Below are 18,715 nucleotides of genomic sequence, written 5' to 3'. Positions count from 1 at the left end.
TCGTCAATACTACCAACTTAAGCCCTTCAGACAACAGATACAGCAATACAGAGTCAACATCATGACACTGTCGAGTCAAGCTGACGAGTATGAAATGAAAGTGAGACATTCGTCATGGGCTAATGTGAAGTTGAATGATAATCTACTTGGGGGAAACAATCACTCATTCACACCACACTAGGACTGACCTCATCTATTCGTCTACGCGATGTCATTTATCTTCAGCTCAAATCTCATCATTCGTCCTCTTCTTTCTCTTCTCTATCTCCTCAATCTCGATTCCCCACTCACCTTCCGTCTATTCTTCCACTTCCTTCTCCCTTGTTGACACAATCCTCAGCACACTCCTTATTGCATCAAGACTAATATACTCAATCACATCCTACATCGCCCTACCTCACTCTTGTTCTGATTTGTATATAAGCCGTCCTTTTATACTTCCACTAATCTCGTCGACTTCCTTGCCGTATCGAACGTTCTACGTAATCAACCTGATTGAGGTCAAGATGGTACCCCGACCACGTCCTGATCCATCTCGTCGGTCTCGCTCGGTCTCTCACCCTAGAGCCCATTCAGATCGTCCCACATCATCCGCAACACGATTAGGCAGAAGACGTTCAGTTCACAATCCACCATCTATTCCGTCAGATCGTGTTACACGATCCGCAGTAGGTTTAGGTAGAAGACGTCCAATCCGACATTCACCCACTTTTTCGTCAGACAGGTTAACGGACCCAAACATCCCGCAAGCGGAGGGGCAGTCAGCTGTAGTGGATACTACCAGTATGAGGTTAACGGATCAAGGTCAAGGTCAACAGGAATCTTCCTCCACTACTATGCTTCATACGGCCAACAGTAACCAGCAATTCGGTACTCTTCCCCAACTGCGTGAAGCTGCAGAAGGTCCAGATCCGCATCCTCCCACCGCCGGTCTCACACCTCAGGATAGGCCTAACAATGATGCCACGCTTCCGGTTCAGTCTGTACACACTTCTGAACTTTCAACCCCCCTACGAGAAAGTTGGGAACGTATGTGGGAAAACTCAAGCTCACTTGTCGATCTCTTCGATTCATCAGACTTCGACTTAACTAGCGGTTCCTCCCCAAGTAGCGATCGGCTTGATGGGGTTGAAGATTCTCCGCACTCGTATGAACACACGGATCAACCGGCTCGTCATTACCAAAGTAGCCACATGCAAGTTACGCCAAGTGAACCTGGAATGATTGATCCATCGATCTCACAAAACTTAGCTCCAGCAGTCTTGAATTTTATTCGGCAGCATGGGGCGGTCACAGCAGATCCCATTTCCCAAAACAATCCTGACACTGGTGATATTCTGCAAGATACTGCTCAACAACCTCTTGGTGCCCGAAGCAACAACTTCAATCATGGTAACATCCTACAAGATATTACTCGACAAACCCTTGGTCCCAAACATTACGATGATCCTCTGCAAGACATTACTAATCGCACTACCAATCCCCAAAGAAATCGCAATGCTAGTAACATCCCTCCGAACATCACTCGGCCAGCTTACAATCAGTCTCAAGTGAATGATCGAAATGAATTCGTGATTCGCTCTGATGTTCAGGACGGCTCAACACGACGTTTCAGACCTTACCCGACTCAACTGATCAGGGCCGACCCTCATCTCGTTCCTGCTTCTGGCCAATATGATTCAGCCGCTCATCCTTTTCTTCAATATAATTTTCAGGCAATAGCTACTCAGCCCTTCAATCATGGTGCTGCTGCGAGCAACCTCGCTCAACTATTTCCTCAGGAAGCTGGAACGAGCAGCAATTACCCGCCGCCTCCTCCACCTCTTAGTTTGGATTACCATTATGTTCAACCTTTACCTCAAGTGGACCCCGCGGGTCCAGCAGACATATTTTATGGTCGTAATGCCGTTGCACAAGACTTCTCTCATCACGGTCCGAATCAAACTCAGCCGATCACCATGAATTCAATGGCCCCAAGCTTTGTAAGTCACCAACATGACAATACTCAACCTTCGCTCCAAAGTCAAGCTTATATCCCCGCATCTCAGGTCCATCATCAAAAAACCATTCAAGGGAACCGCTCTAGTCAAGGGTACGATCAAGAATTGCCCAGCAACATCAATACGACCATGATACCACCGCATGACCAGTCTACTTTAAACACTGATCCCGTGCCTCCACCCCAAAATGCGCTAACACTACTGGACACGCAATTCAATTATAAACGTGATGGCGGCGCTGCTCAGCAATCTTTCCAACACGAAACAAGACAATCAATGCCGGAGCCGGCCACGATTGGGGCGTTACTGGCCGATCCTGGCGCCACATGGCCTTTCGAGGTAGGTGGACAAGTTGGGAACCAAGCCACTACAAATCATCCTGGGTCGGCACCTCAAACAGCCGTCGGAGGTCTACCCGGATTGCCGCCCTGGAACGTATCGGGGCAGAAGCTGAACCAACAAGACCCTGCTTCGCTCGACCAACCACCCTCTTCTTTCACTATCACCAGGGAAATGGATCGTAAGCCGACTTTTGAATATCTCAATCGACCTGTCCCTGGTGCTGCATCCATTGACATGGCTCAAAGAGCCATATTGATGGGGGTTCAATATGCGGAAAACAATCCTTCGAGCAGTTGGCAGAACTCCGCACGACCTGCAGCTCCGGCGCCACCAACCACGCTCCCTGCGGCTGGCCAATTTGCACTGGCCTCTCAAATTGATGTAGCCATCAATTCGAATCTGTCAGGCTTCCCGACCGGCGATCCTGAACCACGATCAGGGCATGGCCTTGTGCGACCACCCCTCGCAGAAACAACGGTACAAGGACTTCCCTCCGATGTCCTTTATACACCTGCTGTATATGACACCTTCCTGCCAAGCGGGGGTTCCCAGCTGCCAACCCCTGGTCTGGTCACTCCAAATGACTACACTGCACCAACCTCAGCAGAATCCACGTACGTTGAAAGATTTTCTGATGATCCCGCTCGTTACATGGCCCAGCGTCTCGACTTGTTGACAAGTCCTCCTACCATTGGGCTGGACGGAAGACCAAGCGATTCCTCTCAGGCATACGACTATCCGCTTCCGTTGTCTGATCATCGCGATTTACATGGTAGAGAAGCTGCAGCGGAAGTTCAGGATATAACTATGGCGAAAGATGACTCCAGCTTTGTGGTTCCCGGTCACCTGAATCTGCGTGGTGGCAGCCCATACTCTAATCTGTTCTGTAATTGGTATATGAAGCGAACTCGATACATCTCAACGCAGAGTAGAGAAGAAAATGATGAAAGCGCGGCTTGTATCAACTTGCATGGCTCTAGAAGGTACGTAGGGTCTTCAGATATAATTACAGACATCTGTGAGCTCGATTCAGCCTATGTGACCTTTGGTTGTCGCTGATGCCTCGCCTTGATTGCCACAGCTGGTACTCAAGCTGATATACTTGCGGCCCATGACTTCGGTGGGGTGCAATGGCGAGAGAAATCTTCAAATCGTGATTTCCACTCATTTACATCACCTGCCAGTACAAGCAGGTTCTTCAAGGTACTCAGATGTGCGGCCGATGATCTACAGACTTCGGATCCACCCAACGCACCTACACCTGTACCTTTTCTTCTCCACCCTGCAACAAAATCACCGAGCTCGCCAGAACAGTCAGGTATACCACACTTCCTACTTCCGGCCCCGCGACCTGAATGGTATGAACGGATTATCAGAAAGCTCAGCAAACTCATCCATAAAGTCATCAAGCGCAAATACAAGCCTCAATCGCATGCTGACAGCCTTAATTCTGAGTACGTCCAGGCGATCGTCAGCTCGGCAACACCTTCTCCGCCACTTCAATCATTGATGACAGTCACTCATCATAGTCAAGCAGAAACGCAGCAGTCAGGTGCAGTCCCATCAGGTACTTCGCGTTCGTCGCCAGCAAGTGAGTATCCCGGAAAGGTTGACACTGCACGAGAATTCTCAACTCATGTAAGATCTCCTTACAAAGGATCTCTTCAGAGAAGCGAGTTACCACCTTCGCCCAAGACACGTTGCTCACCGGAGCCAGTCCTTCATCCACTGCAGATCATCAAGGAGCCTAACGTCACCGTCGCAACTAATCCACGAGATGAGAACAAGGGATACCATCTAAGCTGTGAGGCAAAGGACCAAGCAACGCGCTCCTCAACAGACACTCCACATACAGTCAAAGAAGCTTCGATCTGCTCACCGGTTTTACCGATGCTGGATCTGGGGAGCCCGACCCCAACGTCCGCTGAGCGATCTACCAAGAAAGGAGATCAAATTAGGTCTACGCCAAATACTGCTGAAGGTCCGGCTCATCCCGTTGGAGCGAAAAGCAGTAAAGCTCTATGGCGCAATCGATGGCGAAGTGTTATGGGACAAAAGCATAGTCACTCACATCCAAACACTCCATCGCTTCAACCGAGAAGAGCAATGGAAGGTGAATCGGTAGAATTGTCGAATGACCCAAGCCGAACGACGAGACAGGTTACATGCAACAAACCATCTCGCTCAGCAAGTCGTTGGTCAAGAAGAAGACGATCTGAATCCGTCCCTGGTCGACCCATCAAACACACCTGCCTGAGAGATCCCAGACAGAATACTGGTAATCAGGAGTTCACACCTATGATGTTACTAGAAAGTCTATGTCCCTGTCTTGGTATTGATTCTGGCATGAAGGATTCAGTGGAGGGTCCAGGACATCAAGGCCAAGCCCAGGTTCGCAGACGAAGATTTGATTTCGATCGAGAAGAAGCTCTCGCAGATCCCATCGATACCAGCGCATCCATCTATGGTCCTGTAAGGGAGTCAGAAGATCGAAGCCAATATCTTTTCGTACCGAGCGGTACTTCAACCACCCCTCAGACTGGTCAAGGTATACCCGAGCCGACTATTCCTTCTGTACCATCAGAGAAACAGACTGTGTATCCACCAAACGTTGAAACTTCTCGGCTGGAGTCCGGATCTTTGCCACCATCGAAGACTCCATTTTACTCCCTCGATCATGCTCAAGTCGAAAGCACTTCAAGTGGGCAGATCCTTGGCGGATACCAACTCGAAAGCTCTGTCGACGCTTCATCACATAGCCATGATCATCTGAGTACACCACCAGACTCCGCCTCGATTGGTCAGGATCCATCGCCGGCGAAATCTGGTGTAAGTGGTAAGACCTTCGGCCAAGACGCCAATACCCCTGGAACAGGTCCAATGAGCCCCGATAATGCGAATCTTCCTGCTGTACCACGCTTACCTATGTCTGGACGATCTGATGAGGGGATGTTAATTAGTGGGCTCGGAACCGGCGGCGCTAGAGTCACTGATCCCGAACAGAAGCCGCTTGAGGCGAAGATCAGAGATGTAGACCGTCCTGTGTACTCTCTCCCCAGCACCCATTATATCAATCATGGGACGCCGGCTCAGAATATCGCACCAGTGGTACTCAGGCCAGAATGGTCGATAGGTAGGGCCGTTCTCGAGGAAAATCTGAGGTACGGTCCGGACATAGAGAAGAAAGGTTGGAGATCATCATTCTCTGATACGGAGAGCATCTTCGCTTTCTCCCCTTTTCAGGATCGACGGTCACCAGGTAAGCATACCCCGAAACGAATGGTATCTTCCTAGCTGACATGAAACAGTAATCATAGAGAAGAGTCATATTCTTCCCTCTCGCTTCATAAATTGTATTCCACCTAGATCACCGAGTCCTACAGGCTCAGCAGTCTCAGCAGGGAGCGATAACACCATCCCCCTTTTCTCCTGGGGTCCACTCATCCATCCTCCAATCAACAAGCGGCCTTCAGGTCACGAGGCCAGAGATAACCTTTCGAGTAGGCCTTCGCGTCCGGTTCACTGGTCAAGCATCACTGAAGAGGGATCACCCGTTCATATGCATCGACGTTCGAGCGACCTCAGCGGATCTCCATTGAGCCAAATCATCACCCAAATGAGTTCTCTAGGTCAGGCGGTAGATTTAAGCCCCTTCGATCAACCATTTCAAAGTCGTGCGCCTCAATCAAAAAGTTTGATGACTGAAGGTCCAGGTAGTCTGGCGGGATGGTTAAACGACGAAATACTCAATCAGGCCGGTCCGAATCCAAATGTATTTTCCTCCAGACTTCAAAAATGGGTGGAGGATATGGGCGTCCCTTATGCTTTATATCCATCAGCTCAAGGTCACCCACACATCTTATCCTATTGGACACCGGAGGGAACATTGCATCACGATGAGCAAAATCCCCACATGATTACAAGCAGATTCGGTAATACGGCGCTGGCTAACGATCCTCTGCGATCCATTGTACCCGAATCGGTTCGAACCGACCAAGTTAGACCTTCAGGGGCATCCTTGCCTGAGCATGATGTGTTATCTCGATCTGCGGTAAATCAACAATCCATTGACGATACAGGCCCAAATACCCCTATTTCGGCTTTACCCCACATCACCAAGCATATACCGCCTGGAGGTACAGAAGAGGGCTTTACAAATCGTCGACAAATGCTGGAAGAGATGGTTGGGAGTGGTGTGTCATTGGGAGCAATTTCGAAAGATTTCAGTGAGGAGCCAAGCTGGATCGCTCACGTTGTTATCGATTCAGAGCACGCAATTCCAAGCGAAACATACCAAGGCGAACGAATCGGAATACAAGAAGATAGATCTATGGGTATACTGCAACAATCGAGGCAAGATGGATTGGTAGCTCCTCAGCCCTCGATACATGACGAATCTAGTATCAGAACTATTTCGCCAAATGGAAATCAACCTGTTCATCAACATTTACCTGAACCTTTCGACACGAGAAAGAAGATATTAGAAAGACTGTGGGATAAAATTAAGAAACCTTTTAGAAATTAATTTGTGAAGATAGGTATGAAAAATGATATAGTGTAGTCCATGTTCAGTGCATAGCGCTTCGAAGGTTTATAGCCGATTTTTGTGATTTCTGAAATGGCTTGAGTAACTTAAATCAGATGATTGATTATGATTGTGTTCGTAGTTTGTAGTCTTTTTGTGTGACATTGTATGTTTAGTTCCTGTGCGTGTAGCTTGTAGCAAATTATCTAATGTATCTCCGTTTCATGTTGACCAGGCTTTCACAGTTCACCGCTTGCCAGTCTGAAAGAATGTATGATGGCGATCCGATGTGTACAGTATCCCTGCAAGGGAATTGAGAGGGCTGACTGCCTATCCGGTCACCCGTATTACTTGACACAAGGAATGCAGCGATAAGAATAAAACGTATGTAACGAATATGCATTTTACATGATGATTAAATACAATTTTTGACATGTGAGGATGATTTTGTATAACAGGTCTACTACAGATTGACTTTGTACCTATATGAACAATGTAATTCGAATGTAAAATACGGAGATAGATAAAAGAGCTTTCTGCCGGAACGGAATTTCTTAAGGATGTTGGATCTTATCAGGATTAGAAATTTGGTATAATTCAGTGAAAGGAGAATCAACTATTTATAATGAATTGATGAATTAGTAAAGATTTATCGATATGATATAATCACCATGATCACCTCAAAGGATATGTATATCGGAAAATTCAAAAAAAAATTCAAAAAATTTCAAACTCACTTGATAAATTTGATTTTTTATCTTTATGTCTTTCTTGTGCTTTAGGTTTTTCAAATTTTAAAGGTATTTTAAAAGTTATTACTGATTTAATTTGTGGTTCTTCTTCTTCTTCTTCTTCCTCATCATCTTCAAGAGAAAAAGTTTCACTTAAAGGTGAAGAAATTTGAAAATCAATTATTGGATTAGGTTTAATTTCATTTTCCATATGTGTGAAAGTAGTAGAATTGGAAGAAGATATTTTGTTCAGATGTGATTTAGGATTATGATTTTCAAATTTTTTAAAAGTTTGTGTTAAAGATCTTTCAGTTGATAAATTTGATAATTCAGGTGGGAATGGATAATCATTTAAATCAATTTCTAAATCTAATTCAATTTCTATTTCTCTTTGTTTAGAAATTGGACTTAAAGAAGATTTGGATGAAGATGATGAAGAAGTTGATCCGTATTCCCATAATGCTTCTAAAGCTGAAGAAGATTCGAAATTTCTAGGATCAGATGGATTTTGATCTTCTATATGTATTTTGTTGATACCAAGAATGATATCCGTGTTGATCACATCGAATTCGTTGGCAAGTGTCGAAGTCTTTTCGTAATCGTTTGGATTAGGAGTATGATCAAAGTAAGATACATATCGACTGGGTTGACCGTTCGGTTGAGGGAGAGGTAAATTAACCAAATCTTCGAAAGTCGTCCTTGACTTTTTGGCTTGTTTTGCAACGTAAACATCTTGGAATGACCTTGACTTATTTGATAATCCGAGCGAGGCTAATGGACTGTCATTAGGAGAATTCTGAGGTACTTTCATTCTATGTGGTTTAAGAGTGGTACGACGTCCTGATGAATCGGAATCTCCAATAAATGATGGGTATTCTGGTGTATCCATTGAGGTCAGGCAGGTCGGTATAGGAGTTAGGGATTTGGAATGTAGATGTTCAGGTGTGATACGATGATGCGTATGAAACTCATACTCGAGATGGTGATCGTAAGACCTCTTGTCTGGCTCGCTGACATATGGCTCCGCAGGTAAGTTGGGTGTGGTCAAGGTAGGGGAAGGTGGTGTGTGTGGTGGCGAGGAGTTTGTAGGGCACTGGTGAAGTTTCAGCTTAGATGAAAGCAGGAAAAGCTTCTTATGATATATTCGTGAGAAGCTTGACTCACATTGGAAGATTGATGATCATTGCTACCTCTAGTGTAATCTTTCGATTCTCTGTTCTCTCCATATTCTCCATTCAAAGTTGGATGCCTGATTGATTTCCGTAAATCATCCTCTTTATCCCACTTTACATTCAACGAATTGGAAGTTTTTCGCTCTACCATCTTTAGTAACTGTAAACTCTTTCTCTTCAACCTACTCCCGCTGAAATTTCTCTGTTGATATAAGCTTGACTGGTCATTCTCATCATTCATCTTGACGCTTTCATACTGTACTCTTGCAGTATTGGCATGACTTGCACTTGTACTGACCAAGCTAGATGTAGAAGGTTGTGGTTGATATGATGCATTGCTGCTATCATTATTCACATTGAGTAAATTTCCATTTCCATGATCGTCTATATCTATCCAGTTATCCAATGTGTATGATGTGTTCGAAGGTGGAACTCGTTTAGAAGATGAGAGAATTCGCTTATGTCGTAATGAAGAGAAAAAGTCTGTTCGGGAAGTCATCCTTTCAGACTGTTCGACCACATCGAATATCACTAGGAATTGATTTGATGTACTTGAATATCTCAAGGTTAAGTTGTTTGTTGATATGAGCTTGACCACAACATCCAGTTTCAAAAGTTCAACTTAGGTCCATTGAGGAACGAGGGTTCATTTCACTAATTCACTTCGTTTTTAACCGAAATATCAAAATCATGCGCGGTCCATTTAGACTAATTTCAAGTGGAGGTGTACATTTCAGTTACGTAAATGACAGAAGCCCATTCTGAAACACCTAGTACTGGTAAGTAGTTTAGCTCGTGGTATGCATGTGAATTACGCGTTTGTCCTTATGATATTAAGAGATGTTAATTTGATACGCGTCGAAAGAACATCAACATTATATCAAGGCGAATTTGTTGATCTATTCTTTCATCGTAGGCATAGGCATATAATTATTAGCGCATGACATAATTGCAGGATACAAGAACATATCAAAAATTAGTGCAAGCAGCGAAGACCCCTTCAATACAAACTCCACATCCTATTATGTCCCATTATACAAAACCAAAACCTCGTCGTCCTCCAGGTGGTACAAATCAAATAACAACAACTAGTTCAAATCAAATACATTCAAATAATAATAATAACAATAATCGAATAAATAATTTAACAGAAGATCAAAAAGGTGAAATTAAAGAAGCATTTGAATTATTTGATTTAGATAAAGATGGTGCAATTGATTATCATGAATTAAAAGTTTCAATGAGAGCATTAGGATTTGATTTAAAAAAATCAGAAATTATGAAATTATTAAAAGATTTTGGAGGTGAAGATGGTTTAATGGATTTTAATTCTTTTGAAAGAATTAGTGAGTTTTTTTTTTTTTTTTTTTTTATCATTTTTTTGTGGAATTTATTTCGAAGTTGGATTTTAAATCTTTTTTTTTTTGTTTTTCTCGACTTTTTAATTGATTAAACTTCATAAAGATTCTTCATTTCGTTTTTTGCAGTAAATAGGAATAAAGCTTAATATTTTTATTTTTATTTCTTTTTTATTTTTAGTGACTGAAAAGATTTTATCAAGAAATCCTGAAACTGAATTAAGAAGAGCATTTGAATTATTTGATGATGATAGAACAGGTAGAATAAGTTTAAAAAATTTAAAAAGAGTAGCAAGGGAATTAGGTGAAAATTTAGGTGAAGAAGAATTGTAAGTTTGAATTTATCTTGTATTATTTTTTATTTATTGTTATCAATCAAAAATTAAATGATCAAAATAGAATTTGAGAAATTCAATTTCATTTCATTTCATTTCATACATGAATATTATAATTAAGATAATATTACTTTTAATTAATTTTGAATTAAAAATATTTTTATTTTAAATCGAGAATGTAATTACTGATTTATAGATGTTCCAATTACATTATACTTCGAATCGACTATAAAAATTGAAAACCCAATTTCAATATTTTCAAAACCTTTTCCTACCAATATGTATCAAATTTTTTTTCTCTAAAAACAGACAAGCTATGATAGATGAATTTGATTTAGATCAAGATGGTGAAATAAATTTAGATGAATTTTTAGCTATAATGTTAGATGGTGAATGAAATTTTATTATACAATTCAAAACCCATTTTATTGTATTTGTATTATTATGTATTTTTTTTCACAATAATTCCTAATTCTCAAACCCCATTACTGAGTATACTCGTACTAATTATATTAACATTTAATTGACATATTTGCATACTACTAAAATTAACTAATTATTATTTATACAAAGTTTTCAAATCGCTTCTACATCATTTTCTCCAGGAACCAAAATAGTAAATCTCGATTGATTTTCCATTATTCATAAACTACTTTTTCCAGTACTTGATCCACCAACAACTCCAACACCTTCTAAATGAATTAAAAGATCAGAAGTAAGGAAATCACTAGGCCATTGAGCTTTAATTTGAGAAGCCATATATTCACTTGCAATTTTAACATGAGAAGGATCAATTCCAGGTAATTTTGAAACTTTTGATGCTTCTTCTGAGAAAATACTTTGTAAATATGAAGGAGTGATTGCAACGCCATTATCTGTTTTTGAACCGTATTTTACCCATTGCCATAATTGGACTCTTGCAATTTCTGCTGTAGCTGCATCCTCCTAAATTCCGAAAAATACTTCGTATCAGCTTATAACTCGTTTGCAAATCGGCTAATGAGTCAAAACAACATACCATCAGGTAATTGATGGGTACGCATCCATTACCAGAAATCCAAGCGGCACAGTAAGACAACGCCCTACGGTATGCGGTAGAATTCCAAGATCAGTATTCATGCAATGATGCTCCCATCCGATTAATGACCTCGCGATCACTCACGCAGATACGTTATCCCTAACACCTTTCTCGGTGATTTTACCAGGTACAGAAGGGTCGGCAATTTGCTTATCAGTGACAGTAACGTCTTCTCTTCTGACATGGTACTGGTAATATCAATAAATCGTAAGCAAACAGCTTAATTTCCCGAGACTTGAGTCCCAGTGAACCCTGAAGTTTCCTGATTAGTGTGATTGGACTCATTAACCTACTTGGTTTGGTCCCTTCATATGCTCATCAAAGACTTCCAAAGCAATTTTTATCAAAGCAGGATGAGCGACCCAGGTTCCATCATGTCCAGCTTTAACTTCTCTTTCTTTATCGGCTCGGACCTTAGCCATAGCTCTGTTGTTCGCCTCGTTGTCATTTTTGATAGGGATTTGAGCTGACATTCCGCCCATAGCTGCGACCTTTCGTCTATCCGGTCAAAGATGATTAGTATCTTGATCGATAAAAACCGAAAGCAGCATGATATTTGACCCACTTGTGACATGTTTGGATTAGCAGCCTGACGTATGCGTCCATGAAAGGCACAGTCATGGTAACATCCGTTCGATCAGGGAAGACACATTCTTTGCGTGCTCGTTGTTTCTTGATGCTGAATTTAACATTATTTTGATATTAGCTGGGAGTACGCTTTTTCAGTCGAGATGGTTTCTTGTCTTTCACGAGCAGGCTGTTTCCTGCTATAGGACAGGAAATTCCCACTCCAGAGAATTGGAGTAAAACTGTACTCACAAACTGAAGATATAGTCCCATCGACCACAATTCAAACCACTGGAATGCTCTCTGAGCTCATAGAGTATTTCTTCCATTTGGAAAGCAGCAGGTAAAGTTTCAATAAGAACAGTACCTCTAATGATACCTTGAGGAAGCCCCAAATGTGATGTAGCGAGGGAAAAGACGTCATTCCATAATCTAGCTTCCAAGTGATGTTCCATTTTTGGTAAATAGAAATACGGTCCAGAACCCCTCTTGATTAATTCTGCGGCATTATTGAAGAAATATAAACCAAAATCAAATAATGATCCTGAAATTGGTTTACCGTCAATAAGGAGTCGAGGCTCAGGAAGATGCCAACCTCTTGGTCTAAATCGGAACATGCGTTAGCATGCAGGTTTTCATATGCCTTGTAGGCAATTTGCGAGTTGAAAGACCAATGTAGACTTACCGGACAAGGAGGACAGCAGGTTTTTCGGAAAGCTTGTATTGTTTGCCATTTGTCTCAAAGTCAATTTGTCGTCTAAGGTGGGTAACAGCCAGCGATCAGCTTTCGTATCCTACCTGAAAGTAGGTGTGAGAGAGTGCGCCTACCTGATAGCATCATAGAGGTTAACTTGACCTAACACCATATTTGACCAAGTAGGCGAGTTAGAGTCTGGTGAGAAGGCCGAAGGTCAGCTTGATAATTCTTCGTAATCATACGTAGTTACAGACCCAACTGCAATCTGAGCAGGGAGAAAAGCAAGTACCCACCTTCAAAATCAGCCATGAAAGTCTTCGCTCCGGAATTTAAAGCATTGATAACCATCTTTCTGTCTGTTGGACCAGTGATTTCGACCCTGATATAGTTACAGCCGTGTTAACAAAGAGGTGGTGAGAGAAGGTAGAGGTGACATGATGAAGAAGAGGAGCAAGATGTATATTCATTAGAATAAGATTAATCGAATTTCTCAAAAAGCTGAATTCAACTCACCTTCGATCTTCTAATCCTGGTGCAGGAGGAGCACATGACCATCCTGGAGAATCTCTTATTTCTTTAGTTTCAGATAAGAAAGTAAGTGGTTTACCCTTTTGGTCAATTCATTTTTAAAGAAAGTAAGCTTTTTTCACTTTCTTGAAAAATAAAATGAAATGAAAACTTACTTGATCTAATTCAATTTGTACTTTTTTTCTATTTTCTAATAATTCTTGTCTTCTTGAATCAAAAGTACGATGTAAAATAGTTAAAAAATTAATTGATTCTTTTGTTAAAATATGTTTAGCTTCAGATGGAATTGATGAAGTGAAATGAATTTCTTTTGAAAATGAAGTCATTTTGTGTTTTTTTTTGTTTGGGAAATGGGAAACGATATTAATTAATTATCACTCGAATACAATAACTCCTTTTGGATGTTTATTATACAATCTGAAAGATTGAATTTGAGCTTTATATATAAATATTGATGATCTTATGTTTGAACGTTTCGAATGTTAATTTAAATCTGTTTATATATCTTTATTACGAGTCAAACTGAGAGTAGAATGAATTTCACGGAGATCCGTTAATATCTTTTAAATTCCAATTCCAAATAGACAATTTAATTAGAATGAGCAAAAAATCGAAGTTGGAAATTAGATTTTATATACCGTCATGCGAAATAAGTGAGTGAAAATGATACGGGCTGATAAGAAGTTCAACTTGTTACTCATAAAACACAATAACCGTAATTTTGTTCCGGTTAATCAATTAAATAATCAAATAACCGGTTATATCATTTAATAATTTCATTCATTTTAATACGGATTTACTCGGAATCCTTCCTTGAACACATGTTCATTGTGTCATGTTATGATATGTAATGCTATGTAATGTGATGTATGACTTGTAGCTGATCCTTAGAAGCAAAGAGAAATTTGGTATTTGATCAAAGTTTCAATTTGAGCTAAGTCAATCAAGCGAATGAAAACGGGGAATGAACAAATCAAAAAACTCGATTGTAATTACCAGCTGATTGCACCGAATTATGTATTCAATACATGTATGTATCTTGATTCATGCTGTAATGTATAACAAATTCAGAAAAGAAATTATGAGAAATTGTGTCCAATTTCATATTGTCCATTGGAATTGATGAATCAGAATTTTGGTCTTTTGCGGTTTTCATTCTCTCTCCCCAACTACCCTTCTCTTCTGGGGATATTGCAAGTTCTTTTAGCCTCTTAAAGGTATAGGACTTTTACTTGGACTAGGAGTTAATAAACCACCATTTCCTAAACCAGCTCCCATTCCTCTTCCTGCACTACTTAAACTACTTACACTTCTACCTCTTTCTCTTACATTATTAATTTTACGCAATTCTTCAATTTGTTCAGGTGTATGAGAAAGAGATGCAAAAATAGGTTGAAATGTTGAAGTATGATTAGTATTTTCTCTTTCTTCAACAACATCTTCTGGTTCTTCTTCTACTTGATTGTGTTCATTTGAAATGAGACTATCAATATTTTCAGAATTATAATATAAATTACCCCTTTCAGAATCTAACACAACGTTGACATGTCCATTCCCGATCGACGATCTTGATTTTGGACTTGCAGATCCAGAATGTATACCAGTATTACTATCAATAGCACTTTGATTTGATATTGATTCATCATCTTGGGCACTTTCCGAAGTTCCGGTTGAATCATTTGCATTTCCTTGATTATTCTCGTGAAGATTTGCACTATCTTCAACTGTTGTCATTTGTGGAAATTTTCTCTTCAATACCGAACTTTGAATACTTTGTCTTCTTCTTTCTCTATCTTCGTCAAATTCCCCATTTGAGACTGGATGACCTAATCCTATAGGCATAGTTGAACTTCCAATATCCATAGGGTACAATCCATTTATCTCCTCCACCCCATTACCATTCCCGTTACCGATGATGATTCCCGGACTGAGAACCGGTACAGGGGAGTGGCCATTTGTGAAAGAGCTGGTTCTTCGATATGGATTTGGTGAATGATGGTTATGTGGGTAGTGAGGATTAGGATGAAGCATTGGCGAAGGATACATGCCTGGAGAGGGGTACGGTATGAAACCTCCCATTATTGGTGTATTACGTCCGGCACTAGATACATAAGGCGAATTCGGCATAGGTGGAAGGGGAGAGTGCGGCATGTGCATGGGGATAGGTGAAGGTAAAGGAGGAAGCATTATTCCGGAATCACGAAGAGCGTTCTCGCAAGTTGACAATCGGTTCAATGCGGTGGAATAGAGCTGTTGCATTTGAGCAAGGCGTGACTGGAGCTGAACGAGAATAGAGAGTGATCAGCAACTTCACATCACAACGGCGGATTTCTGTCGATCAGTAAGACCAAAAGATTGGCAGGATAACAGAAAAAGGCGAAAACCTACTTCAGCCTCTCTTCTGCCGCCAAGATGACCCTGTCCAATCGATTCACTTCGGCCCCTCTTAGATCTCTCCATGTCACCTCTGATCCTCTCTTCTCCCATCCTAGCGCGCACTGCGTCTTCCTTCGCCTTAGATTCTTCAGCTTTGGCCATCCCAATTTCCGCTCTCAATTGATCGATCGTTTCATCTCTTTGTTCTACTATTTCTCTGAGCTGAGTGACGTTGAGATGTGGAAGAAGCGCGATAGATGATGTTCTCGTGTGTCTGTGTCTTTGGATAGCGCCACCATTGGGCAATCGTTCTGAACCGTCTCCATTAATCTCGAACACTTCATCAACCACGGAACCGTTCTTTCCTGGTAGTGAGGCTTCATTGCTTACACCCTTCAAAGCACGTTGATCGGCAGAAGCAGTCCCAGACTTGACATTCTTCTTTTTCTTCTTCTTACTACTGTTCATTAGTTGAGACAAATAGCCATCTTCAGGATAAATAGAGAATCCCTCAGATTTCTTATTCTTCGGTTTATCTTCATCCTCTTTTACACTTCCTTCTCCTTCAGCCGATATTGACGCATCATCCGATACATCTTCCACCCCTGATCCGACTACTGGAGCAGGAGCAAGTCGAGACGGTCCGGCCAGAGGAGAAGGGGGTAATGGGATGTTCCAAGGATCGATTGGTTTGGACGTAATACTTGGACAAGCTTTCGGAACGATTATAGGTGGTGGTGGACGATTTCTCGTGGGAGTAGCTATAGATTGTGATTGGGTCTTGGCTGCGTTGGTCGCCTTTTGCAATTTTGCAGAAGAAGGCGGCGTCGAATTGGTGTGATGATCGGACAAAGTTCTTTTACTTTTAGTGGGAGATGTACTAGGTCTGGAAGCGATTGTAGGAGAAATTGAGTCCTCGACTGAATTACCAGTAGTAGAATCGGTAGGAGGTCTCAAATGTGAATTTATCCTTCTTCTACCTTCTTTCTTGGTTTTCTCTTTGCTCTTATCCCTTAACGTTGCCACTTTTGGTGATGCATCATCCTTCTCTTCGGTCGAATCCTCCTTTTCGGACATTTTCATCAATTCCAATTCCCTCCTTCTAGATAGTGCTTCCTTACGCTTTCGGTGCCATTGATCAATCGGTGGCCTAAGGAAGAAATATATTGCACCTAATACCAAAACTACCGTACATACCAGTAATTGACCTCGCCAAGATGCTAAGAAAGTGATTGTTTGATGCGAGAGGAAAGGGGATGCTGGAGGCGTATAACGCGGTATTGGCGATCGAGGGGCACTTCGTCTTTGTGACATCGTGCGAGTGTGATTGATGAGGGGATGAAGTGGGTAAGTGCGAAGCAGGTAAATCGAGAGTCTTGTAGTAGGTTTTGGACTTCAGGTTAAGATCGGTCTCTTTTTGGCGATTTGCGAAGAATCATGGGCATCGACAATCAGAATTAGACCGTTTGACGAGCTAGACTGATAACAAGAACAGAATAGTTCAGTGTTTGTCTCGTCACGAGTCTGATGTACTGCTATGAAGTGGTGTGATGAGTCGTCAAAGGAAGGTGAAACAAGATCAGGGGATCTAAGCGAAGTGTATAGGTGGTAAGGTAAAGATCGACCAAAGTTAGAGTGAAAGTGAAATGGCGAAGGTCGGATGACCGATGAGCCGAATAAGAGGAGGAATGGAAATGAGTATAATGAGGTAGATAATCTAATCAGATGAGTTGTGTGTGGAGATGATGAACGTGTAGATGCGATGAAGAGGTCAACAGTACACATAAGACGCAGACGCGGGGTAACGCCGCAATGTCCTTTTTGATGATGCAGTAGATGAAAGGACAACAACGCTTAATCTTTATCAATCAAATGGAGATTGAATAAACGGAATAAGGGGCAAATGACGATAGGGACTGATTAAAGGATTATGAAGATTGAAAGATTCAATTGATAACTTACTTGAACCCCGAAAACCCGATCTATTTCTATTTCAATACCTCTGACAACGAGTACCCTTCAGCTATCTGCAGGTACAGGTGTATTTTGCTATATTATCATATTCTTCTTCTGAAGGGAAATCGTTATACAAGCGGTGAAATGTAAGTATGCGATGCAAAGTGGAGTTGATTGATTGAATGAATGTAAGATTGAATGAATCGTTTGTTCTTTTTTACGTCAATCGCGATTATCGCCAAGATTAACTTTTGTGTCCTTTTTTGCTTCCTCTGGTATCTGGACTTTTACAATTAGGTATCAGTCGATTGATTTGGGTATATTGAACATCAATTAAATGTATCTTTAAAAGCTGTGTAATTTATCAATATCTTGATATTGGTTGCTTTTAGCTTTTTAGTTTACTGATGCGGTATAGTACGACTACTACTACTACTACTTTGGTAATTTAGTCCGGCCGGTAATTAGTTTAAAACGTTTAGACTTTACTAATTCGGAGAATGCCGAGCGGGGTTGTTTAAGAAGGATCTTTGATGATTCAAGATGACTGAGAGTGGTTTCGAGTTGATATGATCAGTGTTAATGAGTGAAGAAAGTGAGTTACTTCTATCGGGAAGGTGAATTGTGATTAATATATAATGAACAATGAGCTTTGACTTTATTGATGGTAATGACACTTATTACTACTCTAGTTTACCCTGCAGACATCGCATGACAATTTCAACGGCGATGACCGTCATTTATCAAATCCTCCTAATTTGAATTTTAACCTGAATCGGTCAACCGAGTACCGTCCACTGCCACTTATCATCAAACACGTGGTAAAGTAATGATACTAAATAAAGCTTAAGATCGAGCTTAGAGCGCACGTGCGATAAATAAACCATTCAGAATTAGATTTGTTTTCTGTTATAGATAGATTCCTTTCGTCATACTACTCATCCTATCACCCTTTCTTAAACACTATCATTTTTTTAAAAAAAAAGTCATAATTGCATTTTGTAGTCATTGGATTAATGTATAATATTCAACATTGATAGAGTATCATCG

General features: G+C 41.2%; 5 protein-coding genes across 5 annotated transcripts; 2 read left to right on the top strand and 3 right to left on the bottom strand.

Moving 5' to 3' along the window:
- Positions 1 to 506: 506 nt before the first annotated feature.
- On the top strand, positions 507 to 6,867 carry I206_101272 (uncharacterized protein; the record flags this gene model as incomplete). Its single annotated transcript, XM_019151835.1, has 3 exons — positions 507 to 3,360; positions 3,424 to 5,601; positions 5,660 to 6,867. 3 exons carry the CDS (start codon positions 507 to 509, stop codon positions 6,865 to 6,867), a joined length of 6,240 nt encoding a protein of 2,079 aa, XP_019013973.1.
- A 554-nt stretch (positions 6,868 to 7,421) lies between these two features.
- I206_101271 (uncharacterized protein) lies at positions 7,422 to 9,269 on the bottom strand (the record flags this gene model as incomplete). Its single annotated transcript, XM_019151836.1, has 3 exons — positions 7,422 to 7,483; positions 7,605 to 8,691; positions 8,763 to 9,269. 3 exons carry the CDS (start codon positions 9,267 to 9,269, stop codon positions 7,422 to 7,424), a joined length of 1,656 nt encoding a protein of 551 aa, XP_019013974.1.
- Positions 9,270 to 9,794: 525 nt separating this feature from the next.
- Positions 9,795 to 10,860, top strand: I206_101270 (uncharacterized protein; the record flags this gene model as incomplete). The annotated part of the gene is made up of 3 exons (XM_019151837.1): positions 9,795 to 10,116; positions 10,310 to 10,457; positions 10,773 to 10,860. 3 exons carry the CDS (start codon positions 9,795 to 9,797, stop codon positions 10,858 to 10,860), a joined length of 558 nt encoding a protein of 185 aa, XP_019013975.1.
- Positions 10,861 to 11,105: 245 nt separating this feature from the next.
- I206_101269 (malate synthase A) lies at positions 11,106 to 13,659 on the bottom strand (the record flags this gene model as incomplete). The annotated part of the gene is made up of 11 exons (XM_019151838.1): positions 11,106 to 11,408; positions 11,482 to 11,545; positions 11,626 to 11,729; positions 11,835 to 12,039; positions 12,107 to 12,220; positions 12,361 to 12,711; positions 12,794 to 12,865; positions 12,937 to 13,000; positions 13,099 to 13,184; positions 13,319 to 13,413; positions 13,489 to 13,659. The coding sequence occupies 11 exons, from the start codon at positions 13,657 to 13,659 to the stop codon at positions 11,106 to 11,108; spliced, it is 1,629 nt and encodes a 542-aa protein (XP_019013976.1).
- An 877-nt stretch (positions 13,660 to 14,536) lies between these two features.
- Positions 14,537 to 17,023, bottom strand: I206_101268 (uncharacterized protein; the record flags this gene model as incomplete). Its single annotated transcript, XM_019151839.1, has 2 exons — positions 14,537 to 15,613; positions 15,722 to 17,023. The coding sequence occupies 2 exons, from the start codon at positions 17,021 to 17,023 to the stop codon at positions 14,537 to 14,539; spliced, it is 2,379 nt and encodes a 792-aa protein (XP_019013977.1).
- Between the last annotated feature and the right edge of the window lie 1,692 nt (positions 17,024 to 18,715).

The sequence above is a fragment of the Kwoniella pini genome, chromosome 1 (assembly GCF_000512605.2).
Source record: "Kwoniella pini CBS 10737 chromosome 1, complete sequence".
NCBI lineage: Eukaryota > Fungi > Basidiomycota > Tremellomycetes > Tremellales > Cryptococcaceae > Kwoniella > Kwoniella pini.
This window is presented reverse-complemented; position numbering and strand designations above follow the sequence as displayed.